The 13,888-nt window shown below is 40.4% G+C and overlaps 1 protein-coding gene across 2 annotated transcripts in view; it reads right to left on the minus strand.

Moving 5' to 3' along the window:
• The window catches only part of TBC1D4 (TBC1 domain family member 4), a 179,565-nt gene that overhangs the window by 66,567 nt on the left and 99,110 nt on the right, over window positions 1–13,888 (minus strand). For both annotated transcript variants that reach the window (XM_045839012.1, XM_045839013.1), the window contains exons 2-3: window positions 3,352–3,939; window positions 1,616–1,705 (exon numbers count right to left, since the gene is read on the minus strand). In XM_045839012.1, the coding sequence (XP_045694968.1) occupies window positions 1,616–1,705; window positions 3,352–3,939 (678 nt within the window). The remainder of the gene's footprint in view (window positions 1–1,615; window positions 1,706–3,351; window positions 3,940–13,888) is intronic.

Consider the following 13,888-nt stretch of genomic DNA (forward strand, 5'->3'; position numbering starts at 1 on the left):
TGCTCTGGGGCAGGGGGCAGTCACTCCACTGGTTCATATGCCACCCTCTCCCCAGTACTTGACACAAGGACCTACATATGGAAATATCCACTCCACACTATGGAATACCTAAGTGTGAAGATCTGTCTTAACGAATCTTATTCTGATGCTCTACAGAACACGACAGATACCACAGACTAAGCTACCTGCCCTCACAGAGCTTTTGACCTTGCAGGGACTCCCAGTAAACAGATAATTATGACAATGCTATTTAAATACTTTTTCTGTGAAAGTGGATAATCATTCTACCCAATTTTTCACCCTTTAAATAGGAAATTAGCAATTTGCGATATATTCTTCCTATAGAGAGATGCTGCCTCTTTTCATTACTAGAGTAGAACATTTTTACCTTTACAACATAATTTTATGTCTCCACATAACAGAACAAAATGAAGCACCATTAGCTGAGGCTGAGGTGAATAATCAACAAGTCATATAAAAACTTGTCATTTTCTTTTCTTTAAAGATTTTATTTATTTATTTTTAGAGAAGGAGGAGAGGGAGAAAGAGAGAGAGAGAAACATCAACGTGCGGTTGCTGGGGGCCGTGGCCTGCAACCCAGGCATGTGCCCTGACTGGGAATCGAACCTGTGACACTTTGGTTCGCAGCCCGCGCTCAATCCACTGAGCTATGCCAGCCAGGGCAAAACCTGTCATTTTCAAAAGGGAAGATGTCTGAATATCATATCTATGGTACCACTAACTCCAAATTAAAACAACAAAAAAAGACAGTCTTGACGTTCCAACACTGAACTGTAGGAAGGGATCCTGGTGAGACCCAGTTCCCTGTAGGTACAGCTAAGTCACCTTGCTAGAACAGAAGTTAGTCCTTCTCTGTTCCCGTGACTTCCTCAGAGGAAGCGTTGCATTTTTAAAACCTGCCCATATTTAGATTTAGAGGCTCCCTCTACTCCAACATCTTCCATTTTTTTCTATTTCTACAATATATTTAGGTAGTTTTACCTTTGGCATATTCTAAATTATTAGTATGGTACTTAGGACACTGGTCAGTGCCTAATATGACCTTATACACATTTAGCTGTGCCACTTATTCAAACGACTTTCAAATATACAGTGCGTGAATTAAAAACAAATAAAAGAACATGAACATTCCAAAGCCTAGTTTTCAAAATTTAGCGTTTACATCAATAGAACTTGAAAGTGCTGGTTCTCCTTTCACTGCCTGGTTACCGAGTACAGAACAAACATGACTCAGTGATGCCCACAAGTCCCACTGCCCGAGATTTGGAGAAACACTGTCTGTGAAGGCCTTTTCAGGAGAACTCGTCACCACAAAAACTCCATCGGTGGAAGGAGTTTCACGAAGTGACGCTATGAAAAGAAAGGGCTGAGGAAAATGAGGCCAACTGTTAGGACAGGAGGAACCTGGGCAGGACTTCGCTACTGAGAAAGACACAAACACATCAACGCACTTGGCTAAGGACATATCCACTTGAACGATTACAACTAAAAAGAATATTCCAATCGAAGGTGTGAAAGCCCAGTTACTTTGTGGTTAATTTAGAAACAACATTTAGCTGGTTTCCTCATAACTGTGCTCTACTTCAATACATACCTGTGAACAAGAAGAGATATCTTTAAAATTCTTTTCAAGCACAACTGATTTAGTGTCTGGACTGATAAGGTTAACCTCAAACCGTCCGACCTTAAAAATAAAAATCAATAAATCCCAGTTAATTTCAATTCACAAGGACCTGACATCTTACTTTACAATTAAATATTCAACTAATAGTATAGATTGCAATGCCATATCCAGATATGCATAATGCACGTGTGCTGCATCACCCAATCCAACCAATATTTCAACTCCAGATAGCAGCTGCCTCATACTGCTTCCTTTTGTCTAAAAAAATCATAAAAATTATGTTGATCTTCATTTACAAGATACAAGAAACTTTTTTCAGATTAAAAGTGATTCTCTTTCCAAAAAAAATGCAACCTTTCCTTACTTTGTGATTTCTAAAACTACCAATTATTTCATTTTAATTTATAATCATACTTTCTCCCAAATGGTCAGTAAAAAGGTATACAGGGGCAGGCAAAAGTAGGTTAAATTACCAGCCATCAGTACCTAAAGGATAAATCATAAGGAAGAGTACAAAATAATAGCATGAAGAGGACAAATAGGACAAAAAATACAATAATTAATCAATAATAATATAAGAATAAACTTGTATTTCCTATACTCACAACTCTGAACCTACTTTTGCTCACCCCTGTATTTGCCATCAGGCAGATAATTTTTTTTAAATTTTAAGTAAACCACCATTCAGAAAAATGAACAAACAGCAAGGACTGTGGCTTGTTCAGAAAAAGAGTAAATCTGGGGGCCCAAAGAAGGGGGCCCAAAGACAAGATGATAGACATTTTATATGCCTAGAGTTATTTAAAAAAAAATCTAAAGAACTCATGAACTTCTGATAAAGCAAATATTACACACAGGGACTGTTTACCAAGGTGTGGAATTTCCTTCTCCTGAGTTTTTTACAACAGGATAAAAGGGCAGTCCTTCTTCCAGCACCGCCCCACCCCGCCCCCAACAAAACTCCAGTTTTACAAACTCAGGATTAGAGAAACTCGACATACAGCACTTTGTAACAAATTAAGCTCTTTAAAGTGGAACTTATTTTCTATACCCTGCACAACTTCAAAAACTTTTTACACTTAAGACATTTTACACCTAGAATAAATATAGCTTGCACCAAATGAGTTTAATCCCCAACCCAGTCAATTATCAGGCCTATAGTAGTTCTTTAACATTCTCTTGTGTGTGCAATCTCAGCTGAAAATAAACCTGTGAGCCTCTGAACTTTTTTCCTCTAAAATCTTTCTCTCTCCTCCGCGCCTAATCACACTCCCCAGTTGCATCTTTACATCCTCTATAAAACTGGCTTCCTGCAGTTGTTTAAAAACCAGCAACCACACTTACTGAAGAACCACCTAAGGCAAACTGCTGGTGATATTAAAAGTCGTCTATTATAAAGTCGTGATATTATAAATCGTCTCTTCTTACTCCTTCCACCAGCTTTCCAGGAGGCTCCTTCAATCGCTTCTCTCCATCTCTCCCCGCCCTGCCCCCTCATTTCTTACAATCCACATTCCACCTCTGCCTTTCTTTCCACCCCTCTCCCCTTTCCTCTGCTCCTCCTCCTCCCGCCTGATCTGCTTCCCAAGGGGTGAGAATTAAAGCTGGGTAACTGCAGAGCGAGGAAATGGGAGGAGCCGGGCGCCGGGCTGCTCCGCTCTGGCAGCGCACAGTGAACGGCCCAGGGCAGCGTGCCAGGGCAGCACCTGAAACAGCATGGTCCTGTTCTTCTCCGAGTCCGAGGGCTGTACGTGACTGGGCGCGCTGGCGTGTCTCCTTCGCAGCTGTGGTTTTTGGCTGTTCTCATGGACTTTCCTTTGCAGGACTCCGGTGACGCTGCTGCACCGAGACCGGAACTCCTGCTGTTCATCAAAGCCAGAATCTTCCAAAATCCGCTCAGGAAAGCAAGATCGGGAGCTGGACAACGCCGGCTGGCTGGCCACGTTTGGTAAGGCAGGGTGGGTGTTGGTGTCGCCATCCTCTTCCTCCAACAGAATGTCTGAGGGTGAACTGGGCCCCTCGACTTCGAAGATGACTCGGTCATTGCCGGCCTCGGGCCCACGCTGCTCGCCCTGGATCTTCAGGCGCTGCTGCTCGTGCAGGCTGAACTTTTCAATGCAGTCGTCAATGAGGCTGGACGGCGCATTCTTGTGGGCCACGGTCACCTTGCCGCAGTACAGGACCTCGAACTTCTGCGAGTTGTAGAAGGCGTCCTCCGCGTCTTTGCTGGGCTTGGCATCCTCCTGCATGGCAGCTTTAGACAACTGCCTTATGCTGCTGATCACCTCAGGAACCTAAAGAAAATAATTAAACACACTTATTTCGGTTGACTCTTTAGAAATAGCGTATGTTGACCCAGACCTGTTATTATCACACAGAATGCATTCTCCTACTAAATGATAAAATATGAAAAGTAACCGTGAGACCTTACATAAGGGAAAACAAATTTCGATTGTACTCTCAGACAAAAATGCCTTAAAAGATGGACATTTAATGATATCAGTATTATACATTCCCATTCTAAATGTATTCATTTCCCAGGAACAAAACCATGAGATAATACAGGCCACTGCTAACCTTTAATAAATCAGAGTATATCCTTTGAGTACTTTCAAAAGTTATTATGAAGGGCATCAAAAGTCAAAATGAAGGGGAAAAGATAAAATTTTTAAAAGTGCAATGACTGAAAATCATTCATTCATTCATTCATTCACTGAATGAATGAATGAATGAATGAATAAGTGTTATTATGAGTCTCAGCTGAAAGGAACAAAAGTTTCAACAAAGAACATGAAATAAACTTCCTGGAGGGATAGATTAAAATCCAGACACCCTTTATCAGCATTAGCCATCAGGGAAAAAACAACTTAAAACCATAGTAAAATAACACAGCTACACATCTGTTAGAGTGGCTACCATCGAAAAGGCCAAGAGCCCACTGGGACGTGGAGCAACCGGAACTTGCATACACTGCATTCAGAAATGTTCAACGGCACACACCCTGCAGAAAACTGCTCAGCACTTTCTCAGGACTTAAACACAGGCTTAACTCAGGATCCAACCATGGCACTGCTAAGACTTAGCCGAAGCCCGAAAACATAAGCCCATGCAAAAGCTTGTGTACAAATATTCACAGAAGCCTTGGTCAAAAGAACCCCAAACTGGAAACAGCCCAAATGTTCATTAACAGGTAATACTCCCTAATCATCAGGGAAATGCAAATCAAAACCACAATGAGACATCACCTCACACCTGTTAGAATGATATCATCAAAATACAAGCAGGTAAGTGTTAGTGAGGACATGTAGAACAAGGGAACCCTTGTGCGCTGTTGGTGGGAATGTAAATTGGTACAGCCACTATGGGAAACAGTATGGAGGTTCCTCAAAATATTAAACATAGAACTACCACAGGACCCAGTGATTCTATTTCTGGGTATAAGCACAAAGGAAACAGAATCACTACCTTGAAAAGCTGTCTGCACCCCTGAGTTCACTGCAGCATGATTCACAGTAGCCAAAATTCGGAAACAACCCAAGTGCCCATCAGTAAATAAGCAGATAAAGAAGATGGGAAATGCGTGTGCACATAAATACACCGGAATATTATGTAGCCATTAAAAAGGAAATCCTGCCATTAGGGACAACATGCATGAACCCTGAGGGCATTTTGCTGAGTACGTCAGACAAAGAAAGATAAATACTATATGGTCTCACTTATACGTGGAATCTAAAAATAAAAATTTAAAAAACAGGTTCATAGAAACAGTGGAGGGAATGGGTGAAGGGGTCAAAGGTACAAACTTCTAGTTATAAGGTAAGTTCTGGGGATGTAATATGCTTATTACTAGACTTATTGTGGTAATCATTTCACAATGCATCCATGTATCAAATTATTATGTTGTATACCTTAAACTAATACAATGTTATATGTCAATTATATCTCAACTTTACTGAAGAAAAGAGTGAATGGATAAACAAAATGTGGTACATCCACACAATGGAATACTACTCATCATCTCTCATCTGGTTTGCAGCAATAACCTTGTAACTGGTATTCCTTGCCCCCTTCAATCTATTCTCAAACATCAAAAGGATCCTTTTTAAACTTCTGACGTTACTCACCTGCAAATCCTCCAAGCTCCCCATTTCATAAAGGGTGAAAGACAAGCTCCTTACAATGTCCTACAGGGCCCTTGCCATCTGCATGACATACACGTCGATTAAATGTGCACTGTGGCTACGCATCCTCCATGTTATCTTTAGAGAGCCAACCTGGGTTTCCACCTTTCCATCCCTCCCTCATTAGCTCTGACCTTACTCCTAAGTAACACTCCCTCTCACTCACTCTGCTGCAGCCACCCCAGTCTCCTAGTTTTTCTCTGAACACACAGGCACACTCCTCTCTCAGGGTCTCTGACCTCCATGCTCCTCCCCCACATAACTGCAAGGCTCACTCCCTCCCCTCATTTAAGTCCATGCGCTAGTATCACCTGTGAGGTAGCATCCATTCTCCCCCCAAGCCAACACACACACACACACACACACACACACACACACACACGGCCAGCATTGCCCTGGACTTTTTCCCTACTTCAGTACTCTGTATAGCACTTACCAATAGCATTCTGTATAATTTATTTGCTAAAATGTAAGCTCTAGGAGACTGGTAATTTCTGTCTCTTTTTTTCCTTCCTCCCTTTTTTTCATTTTTTCCTTGTTGAATGCTCAGAGCCTGGAATAATTCATGGTACAGAGTAGACCCTCAATATGTGTATTGGCATAAAAAACTGTTTTGGTAATTTTTATCTTTGGAAAAAGAGGAGAGCATCTTATCTACAGTGTTGTTTCACAGTCAGACATCTACAGTGCATCTTTGAATGTTCTAGCACCAATTCTAAATCTAGAATTTCTTTTTCACGTGATTATTTGGGATACATTGTCAGAGGATTCACAATTTAAAAACCACAAAAGAAGCCCTGGCTGGCATAGCTCAGTGGATTAAGCGTGGGCTGAGAACCAAAGCATCGCAGGTTCGATTCCCAGTCAGGGCACATGCCTGGGTTGCAGGCCACGGCCCCCAGCAACTGCACATTGATGTTTCTCTCTCTCCCTCTCCCTCTCCCTCTCCCTCTCCCTCTCCCTCTCCCTCTCTCTCTCTCTCTCTCTCTCTCTCCCTCCCTCCCTTCCCTCTCTAAAAATAAATAAATAAAATCTTTTAAAAAATAAAATAGTGATTTAATTTTTAAAAACTTAAAAAAATAAAACCACAAAAATTTCAGCTGGCTGTGGTGTTTCCTGTGACTCACCCTGAACACCTGACATGACTCAGAAAAAAAGTCAGGTGTTTTGTACTAAAGCATGACAGTCACCCTTAGTGCTGTGACAGTTTCCTTTTTATTGTTATTATTTTTTCATGATAGAGAGAGAAGAAGGGAGAGACACAGAAACATTGCTCTCTGACATTTTCTTTCTTTTTCATTCTGGAGAGAAGGGAGGTGGGGGAGAGAGAGAGAGATCAATACAAGAGGAACATCGATCAGTTGCCAACCACAGGCTCCCCAGCTGGGGACTGAGCCCGCAATCCAGGCATGTGCCCTGACTGGGAATAGAACCTGTGACCTTTTGGTTTAGGGCACTACCCTCCAGCCAACCAAGCCACACCAGAAAGGGTTCTGATGTTTTCTTTTTACTTTTGTACCTGACAAGGTTCAAAGCTGTGGAGAGGGAGCTAGCTGACATTAAACCCTGCTGAAGGTAAGATGATTCTAGTGCACTGGGCAAAGCTCTAAGATAGAATGATCCCTTCTCCCTCAAAAACATATTTTTACTAAATACTTTCCATCTGATTTTGCAACCCAAATGCTCCTAAATTTCCAAACATGTCTCTATAAAAGTATGGAATCAGAAATATTATAGGTAGGATATTTTGGGACCTGAAAAATTTTTATCTTTTTACAAATATTTAAATTATTTTGGTGGGGTATTAAAGTTATATTGTATCCCACCATTGAAACTGCAAATAAAGTCAGTTCCACCTCAGCTGTGGAACAAGCATCAATTACTCCATATTGATGCTTGTACATTTTTTCTTCCATTATATTGAGAGCTCTTACATGAAAGAGTGGTTAGTTGTGGGATTTCTGTACTCTCACAGGACAATCCCTGTGACCATGGGTAAAAGCCCAACACCTAAATGTATTGAGTAATTCAGTTAATGATCCAGCTTATATTGGGCTGGTCAAAAATGTCATTTGTTTTTTCCTGTAAGATGGCTCTAATAGTGCTTAGTTGTCTTTAACTTCACTCGAAACAATTTTGTTAGATTGTATTGTGACAACTTTCAGTGTGCATTTAAAAAAACTTATCAAAATTGGTCAATTTTTATGCAACCATTTTAATATTGAAGATGGGAAAAAATATACATTTTCAGTGTATTATGCTTTATTATTTCATGAAAGGTAAAAATGCAACTGAAATGCAAAAAAAAAAAGGATTTGTGCAGTGTATGGAGAAGGTGCTGTGACTGATTGAAAGTGTCAAAAGTGGTTTGCGACGTTTCATGCTGGAGATTCCTTACTGGATGATGCTCCATGGTCTAGTGGACCAGTTAAAGTTGATAGCAATCAAATGGAGACATTAATTGAGAGCAATCAACAGGCATATTGGTCAGCGGTTGCTGACCGCTGTCAGCAAACAGGCATATAAATAGTGGTGAACAACTACCCAGAACCCTGACACAAGTTCTCTGGGAGCGAGAGAGGTTTATTAAATTCCTATTGATAATTCAAGACACCTGGCAGTTCCCAAAACCGAAAGCACGACTTTCCACACTGCTCAGTGCTTACCCCAACTGGGAAGCCAATGCGTGTGCCAGGATCATCTCCAGATGCCATGGAGCACCTCGAGCTGCACACTCGTGCTTCAAGCTCTGGTTACCCGCACTCTGGATACGAAAAACGCCGTGGCTCAGAATCTGCCTGCATCCCACAGAGCCCGATGAGGACTTAATGCCAACTCAAGGCAAGATTTTTATTCTGTGGCAGCACATAATCTTTAACATCAAACAATAATAATGACAAAAAACTCTACCAAAGTAGAGATTGAGAAAGGTTTGAGTTCTATCCCTAGCTCAGGCAGAAATTTTTGCTATTCTGCTTCCTGCAGTTTCCTCTCCGGGAAAGGTAAGGGGACAGATAACATAGCCAATTAAGGTCTAGATCCAAATTTCTGTGGGTTCATTTCTGTCACAATGTCACTAAAGGAGATGGAAAATTACCTCTATGGTTAAGTTAGAAATATTGTAAGTCATTGAACTTATTCATCTCCAGTGACACAATAATCAATTCAGGAAACAATAAAATGAACAGGGCTTTTTTCAAATGCCTCATGATTATTTCGAAAAAGCACAGTGCCACCTTTAGATAGTATTTTGTCATTACGCTTTAATAATCTCACTAAAAGAATTTAGATTCAACTTTCAAATATTCAAACATTAAAGCAATTCCTCACTCCAGATTAAAAGAAACTTCCCACTAAATCCCTGAATGCCACACTGTTATTTCTCATTAAGTATCATAATTATTTATCACACTTCAAGCAATCAGTGGTATTGCAGAAATTACATTTTGCCTGATGAAGAAGCAAATTCTACAACTACAACACAATAATGTTTAAACAGTCAAACACTGGATCAAAATCTAGATTAAAAGCACTAAGGAAAGATACCTTCACTCAGGAAGTCAGGGGAGAGTCGTTCTCCAAGAGCAACGAATAAACCAAACCGATGTAATCCTCAGCATAAACCTTCTGTCGCACTTAAGAAGCTTTCTTTTTAAGTAAGGCAGCAGTAATTTCACTGCATTTGTTGAAAGTCCACGTTATCACTATGCAGCCAACTATAAAACCTTCCAGGAATAACCGTTATTGCTTCAAAAGTAAAGTATTTCCTGACTCTGCACTCAGGAAACACCCTGATTGTTCAGGACTGAAGCAGCAGAAGCTTTAGCTTTCTTTAGAAGGAACATGTTAAGTTGGCTAACCACTGTCTTTCTGATACTATTTAAATAATCGCCAGTGCCCAGTACTCATTAGAAATGAAGAGATTAATCTATAGCACAATGTCTCTTTTCCTCAAAGACTTCATTGATAAAGAGATTAAATTCAGCAAACAATTAAAAATGGATGCAGATATGAATATGAGAATAAGCTGCTTAAAACATACTTAAAGCAAAAAAAAACTGGGTAAATCCTTTCACAATTAATTGATATGAGCTTAACCACTAGAATCCTTATTAATCTTTTTTATAATAATTAGAGTAAGCCCAGCAAGATATAGATAATTTTTTTTTAAAAAGAGGGAAAGGTGTAAAAAGAAAGTTAGAAAAAAAACCAGGAACATTTCAAACAAACTAAAGAAAACTGCCTAATGAGAAGAACTAACAATTTAAACTAGTCTCAATCAGATAGAGACAGTATAGAAAAGAAATATATTTGCTTTGGAAGTATTAAATGCCTTTAGAGGAAGGGAGATTTTAAAAAAATATATTTTATCCATTATGCTACTACTTTTGTCCCAACTTTCCCCCTTTCCCCTCCTCCACCTGGTATGCCCATTCCCTCTGGCAAATGCCCCCTTAGTTCATGTCCAAGGCTCATGCATATAAATTCTTTGGCTATCCCATTTCCTGTACTGTTCTTAACAGCCCCCTGTCTACTCTGTACCTACCAATTTGTACTTCTTTATCCCTGCACCTTTTCCTCCCATCCTCCCTCTTCCCCCTCCCAACTGATAACCCTCCAAAAGATCTGATTCTGTTTCTGTTCTGCTTGTTTTAGTTTCTTTTTTTAGATTCAGTTGTTGATAGTTGTGAATTTATTGCCATTTTAATGTTCATAGTTTTGATCTTCTTTTTCTTAAGTCCATTTAACATTTCATATAATAAGGGCTTGGTGATGATGAACTCCTTTAGCTTTCCCTTGTCTGGAAGCATTTTATCTGCCCTTCAATTCTAAATGATAGCTTTGCTGGACAGAGCAATCCAGGTTGTAGGTCCTTATTTTTCATCATTTTGAGTATTTCTTGCCAGTCCCTTCTAGCCTGCAAAGTTTCTTTTGAGAAATCATCTATTAGTCTTATGGGAGCTCCTTTGTAGGTAACTATCTGTTTTTCTCTTACTGCTTTTATGATTACCTCTTTACCTTTAACCTTTGGCTTTTTTTAAAAGATTTATTTATTTATTTTTAGAGAGGGAAGGAAGGGAGAAAGAGAGAGAGAGAGAAACATGAATGTGCGGTTGCTGGAGGTCATGGCCTGCAACCCTGGCATGTGCCCTGGCTGGGAATCGAACATGCCATACTTTGGTTCCCAGCCCGTGCTCAATCCACTGAGCAATGCCAGCCAGGAACCTTTGGCTTTTTAATTATGATGTGTCTTGGTGTGGTCCTCTTTAGGTCCAACTTGTTTGGGACTCCATGCTTCCTGAACTTGTATGTCTATGTCCTTCACCAAATTAGGGAAGTTTTCTTTCATTATTTTTTTCAAATAAGTTTTTAATTTCTTGCTCTTTTTCTTCTCCCAGCACCCTTATCATTTGAATGTTGGTACATTTGAAGATGTCCCAGATGCTCCTTAGCCTATCTTTGTTTTGTTTTTTTATTCTTTTTCCTTCTTGCAGTTCTGATTGAATTTTTTTCTTCCTTCTATTCCAAATCATTGATTTGATGCTCAGCTTCACCCCCTCCACTGTTGACTCCCTGTAAATTTTTCTTTATTTCACTTAGTGTAACCTCTACTTCTGCCTCTGTCTTTTTTATGCTATTGAAGTACCCAATCAGTTCCTTGAGTGTCCTAATAACAAGTGTTTTGAGCTCTGCATCTGATAGATTGCTCATTTCCAATTTTTAGTTCTTTTTCTGGAATTTTGTTCTGTTCTATCATTTGGGCCATATTGTTCATTTTGGCAGCCTTCCTGTACTTGTTTCTATGTATTAGGTAGAGCTGCTTTGACTCCCTGTGTTAGTTGCATGGCCTATTGCAGAACAGTGCACCTGTAAGTTGGATTAGACAAAGCCTTAGGTAATCACCAGGGTATAGCAACCTGGGTGAACCAGGTCGATGGATCTGATATGGGTCGCTGCTCTATGGCTCTGTGTTTGGGAAGGCTCAGAAAAGGGACAATGGCTGATGCCTAGCCTCTGGAGTTTTGTCCCAGAGGAAGCTGTCCCCCAGCACTCACCCTGATGCCAGGGACTTCAGTTTCTCCCTGTATGCCATCAGTGCCCTTCCCAGCTGCTGCCCTGGTGCTGGAGCCCAGAGGGAGTGAGTCTGCATTGGTCCTAAGACCATTGCGGGCCCTTTAAGAGGAGATGCCTGAGAATCCCACAGTTTCTTCCACTGTCCCAACCTCCACTGGTTTTCACAGCCAGAAGTTATGGAGACTTGTCTTCCTGGCACTGGAATTCTGTGCTGGGTGCTCTAGTGCAGGGCTGGGATCCCCCACTTTTGAAGTATCCCTCCTGATTTTTATCCACCACATGTGGGTGTGGGACTGCCCAATCCGTGTCTCCACCCCTCCTACCCGTCTGGATGAATGTGACTTTATTCCTTGGCTGCCAGGCTTCCATACAGCTTGATTTTCTGTTAATTCTGGGTGATAGTTCTTTTGTCATTTAGTTTTAAGTTTTGCTGTGGTTGTGCGAGAAGGCAAGCTGTGTTTACCTATGCCTCCATCTTCACTGGAAGTCCTAGATTTCCTTTCTAATTATGTTTTACTTAAATCATTAAGATCAGCTCAGCATGTTGAGAAAAGTCTAGTTTAGTCATTTAATGTTATAATTCCTATTTGGTTTTATAAAATCTCATCTTCAGCTGATGGAAAGTGATCAGATGGTATATACACATCCTGAAATAGCTCACGCCCGTTAAGGAAACACTAACCATTACCTAAGAACCCACGAGGTTTTTCCAGTCCCAGTTACTTTGAAAGTGCAGTCTATTATTTTTAACATGAGCCTGTCTGCACATCTTAATAAAAAATAAAAATGATTTTTAAACCATTTTCACTTTTATCCAAAAGTACTTCAGTGACTCTTTGTATTTAGTTAAAATATGAATTACTACTTTAAGAAACATTTTGCACAGTAAAAAGAGGTCTAATTTTCACTAGAGCTAGACTGTAAATTCACTGGAATAATATGGTAATTTAAAATTACACAAATATCAAACTAGATGTGCACTATCTTGTTTTACAGATGTGGAAACAAACCATTTAGATCAAAAGTTTAATCAATAAAGAAGAAAATAAGGAGGTAAGAAACTCTCTGGGGCCACTGAAAGCAAAGCTTCTCTGAGACTGACATTACTTGGCTTTAGGTTCTTGAGCTTGAGCCAAAACAGTTTCCTCTCAGACCAGGCCTTAGTTCTTAGTATTTTCTCTTCTTTTTCTTGCCCTTTATTTTATTTAATGTTAAAAAATGTGTTTATTTGCTTTTTAATCAATTCAATGGTTTTTTTTTTGCTTGAGAAAATGCATTTTTTTATCTTTATTGTATTTTTTCCATTACCATTCAGTCCCCTTATACCCCCCTCCCCCCAGCAATCACCACATTGTTGTCCATGCCCATGAGTCCTTTTCCCTTTTGGCTCCATCCCTCCACCCTCTAACGCCCCCCCCACTAGCTGTGATTCTGTTCTCCATCTGTGAGTCTGTCCCCATTTTCCTTGTTATTTCTTAGATATTTTCTGTCACTTTGCTGCAAACTCATTTTTTGGACCTTTTTAAAAAAATGTATTTATTTTTAGAGAGAGAGGGAGGGAAAAAGGGAGGAAGAAAGAGAGGGAGAGAAACATCAGTGTGTGGTTGCCTCTCACGTGGCCCTCACTGGGGGACTTGGCGCCCTCACTCAGGGACCTGGCCCACAACCCAGGCATGTGTCCTGACGGAATCAAATCGGCGACCCTTTGGTTCATAGTCTGCACTCAGCCCACTGAGCTACGCCAGCCAGGGCCTGCAAACTCACTTTTGGCTCTGTAACTCTGTAACTACTGCTTTCTTGATGGCTTCTGAGTTTGTTCAAGCATCAGAGAGAGAGAGATTCCTTAAACCTTTTGGCTCAGTTTCCCCCTCCCATTCCATCTCCCTGATCATATCGCTGACTTCCTTCTCTGGGAGGTATGACCTGTGCCTTTCTGAACACTTCAAATTTGGGAAAGTGACCATCTATTCAATATACAAGAGTAACT

This window comes from Phyllostomus hastatus, unplaced genomic scaffold (genome assembly GCF_019186645.2).
Source record: "Phyllostomus hastatus isolate PE091 unplaced genomic scaffold, TTU_PhHast_1.1 phas_contig_29, whole genome shotgun sequence".
Lineage (NCBI taxonomy): Eukaryota > Metazoa > Chordata > Mammalia > Chiroptera > Phyllostomidae > Phyllostomus > Phyllostomus hastatus.